Source organism: Condylura cristata, unplaced genomic scaffold (assembly GCF_000260355.1).
Source record: "Condylura cristata isolate star-nosed mole 26May11 unplaced genomic scaffold, ConCri1.0 scaffold00002, whole genome shotgun sequence".
Taxonomy (NCBI): domain Eukaryota; kingdom Metazoa; phylum Chordata; class Mammalia; order Eulipotyphla; family Talpidae; genus Condylura; species Condylura cristata.
Genome location: NW_004567103.1, coordinates 6,228,796 through 6,242,843, shown reverse-complemented (window position 1 = coordinate 6,242,843; position 14,048 = coordinate 6,228,796). Strand labels below are relative to the sequence as shown.

Genomic DNA, 14,048 nt, shown 5'->3' with positions numbered 1-14,048 from the left:
ACAAAGTAGGACTTTGCAGGTTTTTCAGAATCATGCAATGGGGGCAGACGTCACATGGAAGAAGCACAGCAGATCTCAAGGCAGGGAGAGCAAACAAACCCTCCACCAGAGCCGTGTAGTGGATTGACAGTTTCTCAGAGAAAAGAGGAAACCCTGCAAGCCCAAAGGAGAGAAAGGCTGCCACGAGACAGGTCTGAGGGCCCTGCTTCAGCAGCAGCAGCTGCTCCACACTCACCATAAAGAAGGTGCTGGAACATAGGCTTATTTTGAACTTACAGAGCACAGACTTCATTTCCCTGACTTTCAAGGAAAGGACTGCCGGAAGTTGGACTTGAGCAAGAAGTAGGTCACGTCTTTAGAGGCAACAGTGCAGCGTGAAAATGGACATGTCACTAAACTTAAGTAATCTCATTAGTGGCTGCCTCGGGATGGGATTTGAGGACAGAATGTTTTTCCAGTTGAGGTTGTGAGAAACAGGACAGTGTTTTGGCCACCCACAGAGACACCAGTGGTCCCCAGAGTCCCACCTCCTAGCGCCTCTGAAGCCACTGTCACATTGTGTTAGAGCTGCACCTGTCTGCTGTGCCTCTTTGCAGGGATATTTTGCCTGGCACTTGATTTTATCTCGTGTTTGTTCATCGTGTCCTCTAAATACAAAATCTACTGTTCAGGTTGGCTTTGGATGAAATTACCTCACAACGCAGTTCTCAGGGCTTCCTTCATTGGCAGGTGACTCGTCGCTCCTTAGACTAGGCGCTGAGCTGAAACGCCTCAATGTGTGCTGAGTTATTCATCAGAGAGCCATGGGTCAGCTTCTTACAGTCACAGGCCACGTAGTTTCTGCACTTGTGCTTCTTCCGCAGGCAGTATTTGTGAATTTCATAAGGCATTTAAAAGTGCTTAAAACCTAGGCAAGTTTGAGGACTCCTGGGCTAAGGTATTGTTGACTATTAACATAAAACTGCACTGACACTTAACTCATTCTGAAGTTGAGATATGATGGTATCTCACTAGCGGCCAGTATTTAATCAAACTTACAATTTTTTTTTTTTTAAGATTTATTTGTGCATCCAGAACTGGGGTACAGGCCAGAGATGCAGGGGCAGTGAAAGGATTCACCAGAGACAGAGTGGTGAGCAGAACAGGCCGACTGATAAAGCACACTGCTGAGAGGAGCAGCGGGCGGGTCAGGAGAGGTCTTCCCAGCTATGTGGTCTCATCCAGACCAGGTGGGGATCGAACTCATGAGGAAGTGGCTTTAGCTTCTTAATGCTGTGCTTTAACCCACTGTGCCACCAGGGAGGGCCTAAACTTAGAATTTTTTAAAGTGTCATTCTTACAGTTTTTTGAGCTATAAGAAATAAAGTTCCTAAGTGACCAGTTTCGATGTATAATAGCTTTGTGCTGTTGTTTTCTTATTGAGCATGTTCTGTATAATCCCTGTGTGATTGTGTGTGTGGGGGGGAGGGTGGTAGGGAGCTGTGTTTGTCACTAACTTTCCCAGCGAAATTTGGTACTAAAACTACTACTACCTGCTGACATAATTACCTTGTGTTTTTATGATACAATTGACTGGGTGTGAGATGTTTGCATTTGTGTGCCATTTCCTCTTGAGATGGTTATCTATTGAATGATGGTATCACGAATTCGCTTCAGTCGGTGTGGTCATGGAGATAGAGTTGACTGTGGTGGTCCTGTCCCTGTGCATCCAGGGTGTGGGGTTGGCCCCAAGCCCCAGGCTAGGGCCAGAGACCTGGGGAGGTCAGGGGACGTCTTTTTGAAAATGCTGTGGCTGGGCCTCCTTGCCTTACCCAGTGGCAATGCGGTTCAGCGGAGAGCAGAGAGAAAATGCTTATCAGGATGGCTGCCCGAAGCCACCAGTCCTCGAACACCCCAAAGCCACCAGGACTACTCTGACCAGCTGCGAGGCTCCTTCCAGAGCTGCTACATTTCAGGTAGACCCCCGTGCTCCTCACTGTGCTCAGAGGGGTCTTCTCCACTGAGCCTGGGCCTCCTTGGTAGTCTACCATGTTCCCAAAGGCAGGGTCCAGGGCCTCGGCCAGTCCTGTTGGGGGAGACAGGCCCCAGGTGCCCACCTCCTGTGGCCTCCTGTCAGGACACGCGTCTCCTAGGGCGGAGGGCGGTGGCTTGTCAGATGTGTCCCAAGGGCACGAGCATGGTGACGTGCGTCTTGGAAAGCACGTGGTTCTGTTTTCATTGCTGGACGCCCCCTCGTTGTTGTGAACCATTGAGAGATTCTCGGTTTTGATTGAATAAAATCATCTTTTTATTTTTAGTTTAGAGAAGACCTTTACAGGGCTGAAATGAAATGATAAGGACAGCTCAATTTTTGTGGAAAGATGCAGAATGCTGGCGAGGGGCAGTGCAAGCCTCCCTTCCTGAGTTATTCGCAATTATATTAGGGCAATTAGATTATAACTCAAACTTCTGAAAACCCATTTAGGGAGATAAGAAATTCATTTAGCTGTATTGTGCTCTAAATTGTAAATGAGATTCGAGATTGATCGCTTAATAGGTTGGGGTTTTAAATTGAAAATTTCTCCCATGTTATTTTATATCTATATGATTCACCATAAAGATTAGACAAAAAAGTTTCTGAAGTATTGATGTTATTTTATTCTTTCCAGTTAAATTGAGGTTACTATTTTTAAAAATTGATTCTGGCCTCTTCTTTGTTTCCCTCAACTACCACTTTCCTTTCTATTCCTAGAACTGGTTGGAGAGTTTCAATTTAGCCTAAAAATAGAATAAGTACAATTTTCATTCTTTTTTTTTTTTTGAAAAGCACAGTTCATGCTGTTCCTCCCTCGAAGTCAGACCCAGTGTCTAAACCCGCATTCCTAGCTCCCGGTTACCTGTGCTGTGAGGTGGGCATGTTTCCTTACAGGGGGTGTGACTCCCACTTGTGACAGAATCAGGGGCTGTCTGAGCAGTGGCTCCCCGTCCTGCCCTCCCAGTCTGCCATTGCCTGTGCTTTCCTCAGGTCTCCCTCTCTCAGAGGCTCTGGCCCACGTGCCAGGGCTACTCCCAGGCCTGTCCCAGCACTCGCTGCTGTGGCTGTCGTGAGGTTGTTGGTCTCAGTCTGGTCTCTGGGAACCCTCGGAGCTGAGACCCCACAGTGTTAACTTGCTCCCATTGCTCTTGCCCACCCCTCCTGGCACACGGAGTCATTCGGCCCACACACATCTACCTAGGCGTCTGCCTGTGTAGGCTCAGTCCTCAGTGTAGGGAGCGCGCACGCCAGAGCAGCAGGCGTGGTGCCCTGGGGATACCCACTGGGCTCTGAGGTGTCTTTGTCACCCTGATCCCCCACCCCGCCTTCGGGAGGAGGGCTCCCTTTCCAGTCTGGGTGGGAACTCTTCATTTCAGCTTCTGACTTACTAGTTGAGTCCAATACCCTGTCTGCCTTCAGGGAATGTGCACAAGAGAGAGAAAGACAAGTGAGGCTGCTCACATGTTGGAAAAAGGCAGAAGTCGTGGAGCAAGACATGGAGGGAGAGCTCAGCTCTGCAGCGTCCATAACGGGCCATTTGAGCCATGCAGCGTGGGCCCTTGGGAGCCACGGGGGACCTGGGAGTGGTTGTGGGAGTGGGTTCAGTGGGTTCAGAGGAAGAGGTGAGGCCTAGTGTTGGGACCTTGACCGCGCTCATCGTGTTGCGGAGGCAGAAGGGTCTGCGAGTTCCACAGGGTGACCGTAGCATGAGGCACCTGTCCGGGGAGAGTGACCGTGTGTGCCGGATGCACTGGTGAGCAAGGAGACCCGTGGGGTTATTTCATTTACACTTTAACTCACTTAACACAGAGTCTTGTGTCACTTAAGATCAGGGGAGATGCTCCGTTAGGTGGCCCCATTGTGTGATCACACACACCTGGAGGTGTGTCCTGCACACAAATGGGGTGCACAGGACGGCCTGTTGGGCACCCGGCGTGTGTGACCAGAACCGCAATGCATGACTTACCTAGCTGGGCTTCCCTTGTGTTTCTGTTAGTGAGAACTTGCCCACCTTAGACACTGTTTCAACAAAAGTAGGAGCAATTTAATCCCCTAGGTTGTCATTCAAGTTTGACATTTACAGGTATGTTTCTGTTTGCTGAGTAGCTCGAAGATGCATGTGACTACAGGAACAGGTTCTGGACATCTGCAGCCTTTTTCACACGTCTCTCTTGCTCTCTGCTTCTCTAGTGGGTGGTAGGTTAAAATGCAGTTAGCTGCTCTGCCTTGGACATCGATAGATGCTGTCCTTCACAGGGACTGACTGGGTCAGTCAAGAGTTAGCTCAGAGAAAACAGATGTCCTTTAGGTTTTGTGAGAAGAACTTCAGAAAAAATCTGGAAGAAGCAGAGTGGCCTGTTTGATGTGCTCCCCCACTGCCCCCAAGGACAATACCTTGCGTTTGGGTGGGCACCTCTTAGCATGTGGTGGAACTCACTGTGACTCCAGGAAACGTCGTTCTTTGGCCCGAGGTCATGGCTGCCTACACAAAGGCTGTGGGGGAGCCACCTGCAGGCCGCGGCGCCTGGACTTGGCTGGGCCGCTGGGCGGGCGCGCGTCCAGGCAGCTGTGCTCACCATGGTCTCTTCTCTCCTAGGACTTCCTTTGCTGGACACCTTGCCGGGATTCTTGTTGGGCTCATGTACACCCATGGGCCTCTGAAGAAAGTCGTGGAAACATGCACAGGTACAGAGCAAAAGCCATCCTTTGGTGTGATAGGAAGCGAGAGGTGGAAGCAAGAGGTTCATTGAATGGGAACAGACACAACTCTGGTTTTCCCTGTGGGTCAGAGTGAGAAATTCCCTGATGGCTCTTTTTAAACCAGGAGGCGAAACTGGGTATATTTCCTGACACTGCTTCAAAGGGAGGCCGCAAACCAGATTTTAAACCCAGGCTTTCCTAGGGGACACACAGCGGGATATATTTTTATCCTCAGCGTTAATGCTACTAACAGAAAACCATAAGTTCCTTGGAAATGTAGAGGACTGAAGCAGGCTTAAAAGAATACATTTCTTCTGTAACAGTCCACAGACGAATATGTGTTACAAACACAGGGGAAAAAGGAGAATAAATCTGTTTTCAAGTGCCAGGCTCCAGTATCTTAAAGAATATCTTAAAGACCCACAAGGTCTGCAGTGGGTGAGATAGATATTCAAGCTTGGCTGGAGTCTGTCTGTTTGCCTGAAGGTTGGCTCCTGCTTTAAAAAAAAAAAAAAAAAATACTCTTTTGTTTTTTTTTTCCTTTTCCTTCAACATGATACTCAATGAAAATGCTCCATTTAGAAATCTATGAATATTTTAGACCTCTTAATTTAAAATGCTATACTGGTGTTGACTTATAAGCAAACTGTTTTGCAAACACTTGTTTTATAGACCATATGAGTTCTAACATTTCATCTTTTATTCATGGGCAGTCTTCTGAGACTGTTTTACCTTTTCTTGAGCCATAAATAATTTGCTGCCACAAACTGGGCCGATGGCTGGTGTTCTCGGGGACTGTGAGCCCGCCCCTCATCACAGAGCTGCCTGCCTGGGCCGCCGCCTGCCCTGGAGTCGGTGCAGATGTCCAGTGCGGACGTGCAGCCTCAAAGCAGATGCCGTTTCCTGCACTTGCTTCTAGCTGAGTTTGCAGAGTGTGTGCTTGGAGGAGGCTTCATTTATTGAAAATGTCCAGCTTTATTTATTTACGTTTCTGATGCAACTTAATTAGGGACATCTCGTAATGAGCTTTGTTACCCAAACGCACTCAGTGCTGATAGAGAAAAAAAATCGACTCTCGGGAGCTTAATGTAGCGGTTCTTTTTCTTCTGTATCTGAAGATGAAGTGGTTAGTAAATCTTTCTGCAGTCACATTATGGAATTTAGGCAAGTATTCTTAAAGAGGGTTGTTTCCCATAATTATGTCATTTTAAACTCTTTTCCTTCTTAAAACCCTGTTGACTTTGTCTGGAGACATCTTTATCTCATTCTGTTTTCAACATAACACAATAGAGAATTGGGTATTAAAAGTTGAAGCAAGTATTCAGGGCTAGTTACAAAGGGACTGCGACTGCTCTGCCTTCTTTCTGGGGAAGCTGGAGAAAGAGCTAGATTGACTGAGAAGAGAGATGGCACAGGAGCCTTTGGGAATAACTGTGGGTGAGGAGGCTGCCGCCCACCACCAGGCAGAAGAGGAGGGTCACACTGAGCTTTCAGGTAACACCTCTTATCCCCTCAGTGTTGACTTCACGTTCCTGCCTTTCTAGGCACAAGAAAGAGAAGGCCTTAGATGGAGCCTGGACTCCCTTGTTGAGGACACCTTCTCTTTACAGCCAGAGCGTGTTTGGAGGACTCAAAGCCCAAGCTTGGTCCCTTGGGAGACAAACACTGTTTTATGTCAACAGGAACCTTTAAGGGACTTCAGAGTATGAGTCAAGAGTTTTACTGTCTCCCTGCTTCCATCCCCCACATTTCATTCACTATAGGACTCACTTCTGTTTAGTTGTTTAGAAGTCATTTGAAATCACTTTGGACTTTGTTATAGAGAAACTCCTAATCATAGGAAAGATCAGCAGTATAGCCTTTTGGTGTTTCTGCTCCACAGATGGATATGTTTCTCGTGCTGGTACTATACTGTTTTTATTACTATAGCTTTGTAATATAGATTGAAATCAGGAAGCGTTCAAATGGCTAATATTCAGAAAAAAAAAGTTGATAAGGATGTGGATAAAAAAGAATCCTGGTGGCCCTCCCTGGTGGCGCAGTGGGTTAAAGCACAGCACTGAGAAGCTAAAGCCACTTCCGCATGAGTTCGATTCCCGCCTGCCCCGGAGGTGACCACATGGCGTGGCAGACCTCTCCTGACCCGCCCGCTGCTCCCCTCAGCAGTGTACTTCGTAGATCTGCCTGTTGTGTTCCCCGCTCTGTCTCTGGTGAAGCCTCTTGCCACCCCTGAGCCTCTGGCCTGTACCCCAGTTCTGTATGAACAAATAAATAAATCTTAAAAAAAAAAAAAGATTTATTTATTTGTTCATACAGAACTGGGGTACAGGCCAGAGGCTCAGGGGCGGTGAGAAGCTTCACCAGAGACAGAGTGGGAGCAGAACAGGCAGATCGACGAAGTACACTGCTGAGGGGAGCAGTGGGTGGGTCAGGAGAGGTCTGCCACACCATGTGGTCACCTCCGGGGCAGGCAGGAATCGAACTCATGCGGAAGTGGCTTTAGATTCTCAGTGCTGTGCTTTAACCCACTGCGCCACCAGGGAGGGCCCTAAATAAATCTTTTTAAAAAAAAAAAAAAGAATCCTGGTACACTGTTGATGGGAAGATAAATTCTATTATGAAAAAATATATGGAGGGGCCTCAAAAAATTAAAAATGGATCCAGCTATCCTACTTATGAGTAGAGCAAAAGAAAGTGAATTCAGTATCTTGAGGTGATATCTGTACCCCTTTATTTATTGCAGCATTAAGTAGCTGAGATAGAGAAACAACCCAAGTATCTGTCAATGAATGAACACCTGAAGAAAATGTGTGTGTATGTGAGAGAGAGGGTGATTGATTCTGCCATTAACAACAAAATGAACCTGGAACTTGATACTAAGTGAAATAAGCAAGATAAGAAAGACAAATACTGCATTATCTTGTTGAATGTACAATACAGAAATTTTGAGCTCATAGAACCAGGGAGTAGGCTGAGGGGAGCAAAACAGGGAGCTGTAGGTCATAGCGTGCTAGACCCAGGTCTAAGGTGAGTAAGTCTTGGGGACATATGTCCGGCATGGTGACTGTCGGAGTGGCCTCCTCGGCCACTTAACCCTGGTTAAGTCTCAGAGCTATCACCGCAATGGCCTGAGCTCCATGGCCGGCCATGAAGCTGACCCACAGGGCGCAGCAGACCTCTTCTGTCTCCCCACTGCTTCCTCAGCAGTCTGTTTCAATAGATCTGCTTGTTCTGCACTCTGCTTTGTCTCTGGTGAAGCCTCTCCCCTTTGGCCTACACCCAAGTTGTTCAATGTGTAAATAAATAAATATATATACATATATATATATATATATATATTTTTTAAAGATTTATTTATTTGTGCATACAGAATTGGGGTACAGGCCAGAGGCTCAGGGGCGGTGAGAAGCTTCACCAGAGACAGAGTGGGAGCAGAACAGGCAGATCGACGAAGTACACTGCTGAGGGGAGCAGTGGGTGGGTCAGGAGAGGTCTGCCACACCATGTGGTCACCTCCGGGGCAGGCAGGAATCGAACTCATGCGGAAGTGGCTTTAGATTCTCAGTGCTGTGCTTTAACCCACTGCGCCACCAGGGAGGGCCCAATAAATATATTTTTTTAATGCCGAATTATATAATTTAAGTTTACTGAGGATAGATCTTAAGTATATGCATACACACAATAGACAATAGTATCTGTGAGGTGTGGGTGTGTGAACTCCCTTGACGCTGGTAATCCTCTCACTCTCTGTGTGTGTGTGTGTGTGTGTGTGTGCATATAATACGCCTTTCATATGCCTTTAAAAGTCACATTGTGCAGCTATAGATTCTTATCAGTCATGCTTCAGTGAAGCTGGGGGCAAGGAGCTTTATGGTGACAATTGAAATGTTTGTTTCCTTCATATTTAGGTATTTTTTCCTCCAATGTTGGTTACCCAGGACATCACTACTACTTTAATAGTTCAGGTAAGTTCAGTACTTTCTTTCATTTAATAGATTTTTAACTTATTTCTTTTAAAGTAGAGTGTTCATCACTGTCAAGCTCCTTTAGGGCAATGCTAGCGACTGTGGTGTCGCTCACACCCGTTAGTATTTGTGCCTGTCACGTGTCTCCCAGCTCCCGGAGGCATGACCCAGGGCTCCTGCCAAGGGGGTTGGGTGGGAAGTCAGGGAAGGAGGGAACAGGCGTGAAAAACTGTGTGGTCCAGTGACTTCTCTCAGACGTGAGTCGCACAGGACCCAGAGCCTGACTCAGCCTGAGAAGCCACTCTGCTAGCCGAGTGTCAGAGGTAGGCTCCAGACACGCAGTTCTCCCCCATCCACCCTGACTCCCCGCCAGAGGGAATCACACTTGTCCCAGACAGAGATCAGTAATGTGCCTATTCCTCTAGTAGTTAGTACCATGTAATCTAGATATCTGTGTAAATAGGTAGACATGGGTTGAAGCATATGGCTTATTTTAGGTGAAGGCCTTCCATCCTGGGCAGTGTATGTAGGGCCCCAGGTCCAGTCGATGGGTGCTGAAGAAGCCACTGGCTGCAGAAAGCGGGGTGTCGCTTGTGCTTATACTCGCACCAATTGAAAGCTGCTGTAGCCCCCATCAGGCCTCAGACATTTCCTGTAAAAGGTTAGATAGCTTATGCTGTTGTCTTAAGGTCTTTAATGCGCTAGATGGTCTTAAGTGCAACTAGTCAGCCTGTCACCATAGCACAAAAGCAGGATAGTTCATGATCAAATGGGGGTCGCTGTGTTCTACAGAAACTTTATTTCAGAAATAAGTATGGGTCAGATTTGGATCACAAATAGCTTGTTGATCCCTGGTTTAAATAATATAGGTACAAAGCATTATTGTGATAGGTACATAGGTATGTTGGTAAGCAGCTAGCTACAGATGGGGGGAGGGAGGGAAAGAGACAGCAGAGGACTTTGCCTGGTGGCACTTGGTGAGTGAGACAAAGCAGTCTCTTAGTGCAAAGGAACTTGAATTGAGTATTGTGCATAGAAGGAGAAGGATAATAGCTTTCCAATAAAAAACCCAAAGTTGCCCTCTGGGCAACAGGGTTGCCCCAAAGCAGGGCTCTGGATACCTGAAGTCTTGCCACAAGTCTGTGGTCAGCTTCTGCCAGGGAACCGTAAGAAAGAGGCAGGAGGAGTCAGGCACATGTGAGACGGAAAGAGCAAAATCAAAGCACAAATCAAGGTCACGGCTGCCGCTGGCAGTGGCCCCACGGGTCTCTCACCCATGTCTCTTCCAGTGTCTCTGCACATCTGGAGTCTAAGACCCCCAGCTCCTTGGTGCAAGCCCGAAACCAGGCTGCAAATGTGCCTTCACATTGTCTCTGCTCCACGTATCTCCTATAATCTTCAAGGTCTTTTCTCAAGTCCCCTCTCACTGCTCAGCTTCACCCTTTCTTAAGTGGAGCAGGGAACATGGGACCTCCCCTTATGATTGAGACTCCCCTGTAGCAAGTCCAGAAATTCTGGCTCTCCTTCTGTAGGTCCTGGGCTCCAGCTTGCTGTTGAGTTAATCTGGTGTTGAGAGTTGAGCCATATTGTTCAGTTTTCAAAGCCTCTGTGTCCCCTCCGCCCTTCTACATGCATTCACAGCATGCAGAGTTCAGGGAAGAACTAGACCTTGTGTCAGGTGATCCTTAGAAACAGGATATTCCTTTTGTGTCAATCCAAATTTCCATGTGTTGTCATTTTTCTTCTGCCTCAAGAATGTTGTTCTTAAACATCTTTTTCTGGTGCAGTTCTCTTAGTAATCAGTTCTTTTAGGTTTTGCTTTACTGAGGACTGAGGAAGACCCCTTCCCTTCTGGCTCCCAGCAGGGAAGTGCCGGACTCCCCCCCCACCCCCAGCCCGAGGCTTTGCTTACATTACTTGGTGCAGGTGGGCTTCGGCTTCCAGACTTCCTATTGCTAATAATTTCTGCACTATCACTCTCTATTTTTTCAGTAGACTGATTTTCTTCTCATGAAGGGTCATAGTTTTTCTTCTCTACTAAGTTTCAATTGGCGAAAGATATTATATATTTTGTATTGAAGCTGGAGTTTTTCTTTAAAAAAAAAAGGACTAAGTTTTGATGCAGCTAAATTTCTTGAGGTTAGTTTGGTCCTGTGTTGTTGTTTTGGTGTTGTTTGGGTTCTGTAGGGTGGGGCTAAAGTGATGTTTACTGGTGTTAATTCTGCGCCACTGCTGGGATGTCACTTTCCCGGCTCCCCTGAGTGGCCTTCACACAGGAGCAGTCTCTGCTCAGGACTGTTGAAGCAGAGAGTTTCCCGGCCCTGCCTGGGCTCTGGGATTACCTGTTTACAGTTCCTGGTCATTGTGTCTGGTCTCATGGAACTTCACCTGCACACATGACTTAGCACGCAACCAAGTCTCCAGGGCGCCTCATGCAGACTTCTGGAGCTTTCTCTACACACAGTCCTTAACGGTACCCCACCCTGCGAATTCTAGCTTAGCTCTGGGAACTGCTGCACCTCTGTTTCCCCCTGCCCCCCACCACAGTCTGGAATGTACTGCCAGGCTCATTGCCTTTATTACCTTGCCTACTACACAGTGTCTGAAATCATTGGTTCCATGTGTTTTCTCCACCCTCCTACTTGATTGTGGTAGAAGGGCTCACCCAGTCCCAGCTGCTCAGTACTGGCAGAGCAGGGTCCCGCCTGCAGCAGGAGCTTAGCCCACCCAGTGCCAGCCTGGCAGGAGGGCCAGGCTTGCAGCTGCCGGTGGTTATCCAAAAGAAGTAGGATGTTAGAGCTTGAGGAACTGAGTAGAGTTGGGAAAGGCAGTCGGAGGCATAAGCCTTTCAGATCTTTATGGAAAGGTCTCTTTGGGGTTACCCAGAATGTGCTAGAATGACCCTGGAGGATGCAGTCACAGAATGATACTGTTGGAGTTACATTCAAGAGACGGTTTTGATATAGTTTTAGAGGGTTGGATCACAATCATCCAACATCCTTGTACATACGATTCTCCTGAGGGGGTTTACAACATATCCCTGCCTGAGTTCACTCTAGACCAAGGAGATGAGGTAGAGACCAGGACCTGGACTTCTTTGTTTTTTCATAATTTTCCCAGGGACTCATCATGAGATCGGGAACTGAGTCAGGCTTAGAGGATTGTCGGATATCTCAGACACGAATCCTGTAGTTCCTCGTGAAGAGGCTTCCCTCCCCAGGCCCTTCCCCCTGCTGATTTGGATGTTTTAACGTCCTGGAGCATGGTTGTTGCGGTCGAGGAGCAGCTCATGGGCAGCGCCAACAGGCCCGCTCCTGTCATGACACGCCAAGGAGTAGGCATGAGGTCAGTTGCCCCGAAAACCTATTTGCTTGTAGAGCATGGGGTCCTCGTGGTCATGGGTGATGGAGGCAGTTACGCTGACTTGGGAATAAGAGAAGCTTCATTCTGTCTCCCGCTGTGCTCTCTCTTCCTGATGGTTTTATTCTCTCCTCTAGGCAGGAGACATTGTCGCTAACACCTTGAAGTTGCCAGGAGACCTTTTCCCCTGCTTCATTTTTTAAGTCCCTCAAGGAAGCAGCAACGTTCCTCGAGACAGAGAATACTGAGGACACCTGTGCTCAAGCATGACTTAAGCTGCTGTAGCGTCTCTCAGCCTGGACACTCATGTGACCGCTGGGAAACTGAAGCTTAGAATGTTAGTGCTTTGATGACCGCAGGTGGTGGTGCAGTCACGGCTAGAAATGCCACTCCTGATCGCGAACCCTGATCGCGAACCCTGCTTGGTTATGGTCACAGGACAGGAGGCAGGGCTTGTGCCGAGCTAACCTTGCAGAATAGGTCTTTTTTGCTTTTTTTTTTTTTTTTTTTTTTTTTGCACTCACCAAATGATGAAAGAAAAGAAGGGGAAGCTGTTGCTTTCCCCCTCCTTATGGAAGGGCATAAGCACAGCTGACACACAGACCAGAGTAAAAGGCAAAAATAAAAGCCTCTTACCTTTCTTTCTTATCCCCTCTAAAACTGGCGGGTTTTATATTCCTTCTTCTGAGATGATTGGATTTCTTCAAAGGCAAAACCCCATAAGGCCAGGTGGCCTTGCTAATGGTCATCTAGGGAACTTCTATGAAAGCATGTGTGTCTCCTACAAGTTATGATTTATGGTTAATGCAGCCGTCCTGCTGCAAGAGTCTCTATAGGTCAGAGACCCTCATGAATGTTTAAAAAGCTGTTACCAATTTTTCTAATCTTGGTAGTGTTTCTTGATCTCTTTTGCCATGAAACCCTGGTTTGTGTATAAGGAACAGATGGGGTAGTTAATAGAATAATGATAACCAGAATTTCTTTTATTACAGAGCCAAAGCATATAGCTACAAAAGGATATTTAACATTCATTGCAGGATAGAATTTAAACTTGCTTAAGTGTTTGATCATTAGATTTTTCCAGCCATGTTTATTTTTAAATACGGACATTTATAAATCTCTGATTGAGCTGGCATAACAGTTATAGACCATGTTTGCTCCTAGGAGACCTATTGTCAGTATCTATCATAGATACTGATGGAACTTTTTTCTTGTTGATGATTTATAAATGACGATATGAGCTTTCAGCTACACTTGTCTTTTTGATGTGAGCACTAAAACTTTCCCTTTTTCTCTCCCTGCATTTTGTCTGACAAGTCCCAAATTAGGTTTTATGAAATTCAGATGTTTAGAGACATAGGCTTCATTTTACAAAGTCACTACTGGGTTGCTTTAGAAAATAAGAAATAACATAAAAAAAAGTGATTTTCTATATGAAACACATGTCTCAAATGATAGCAGATTTATCTGCTAATTAAAGCTCTGTAGATGTCTGTAGTATTTCTAATATCTGCAGAGATGGTATTCAGAACTTGGGGGTTATTTTGGATAATGAATTAATTGAATATTTTGAGGGTAGATGGGTAGAAATGTCACTTAGGCCTTCCACTATTGAGTGCTTTTCGCACTCAGGACTTGGAAGTGGTGATGAGTCACATGGGAAGGTGCTATTATGTTTCTTGTGTTGGTGGTAAAATAACTGGCACCCTCAGGGAAGTGGGCAGCCTCTCTCCAGGGACTGCTGGAGCATCCGATGGCATTGAGTGACATGCCACAACCACTCCGTTATCTTTGGGACGGCTGCCCCCTTCCTTTTGTTAGTTGTAGAGTGGATATATTCTCTGTGTTTTGACCATTTGCCCTCTGAGAAACTTCTTTGAGTTTCTCTTTTTGATGCCATGTATAGGAAGCAAGATTTGGAGCTATCTCAGCTTTCCTTGCTGGGATATGAAACTCACTGGTAAGTGTCCGCCACCCAGAGTGGAAGCTGAGTCTTTTTTTTTTTTTTT

The 14,048-nt window shown here is 46.7% G+C and overlaps 1 protein-coding gene across 1 annotated transcript in view; it reads left to right on the top strand.

The window, feature by feature from the left end:
• RHBDD1 (rhomboid domain containing 1) overlaps positions 1 to 14,048 on the top strand; it is a 113,639-nt gene that overhangs the window by 47,423 nt on the left and 52,168 nt on the right. The window contains exons 4-5 of the mRNA XM_004674228.2: positions 4,611 to 4,699; positions 8,623 to 8,679. Coding sequence (XP_004674285.1) covers positions 4,611 to 4,699; positions 8,623 to 8,679 — 146 coding nt within the window. The remainder of the gene's footprint in view (positions 1 to 4,610; positions 4,700 to 8,622; positions 8,680 to 14,048) is intronic.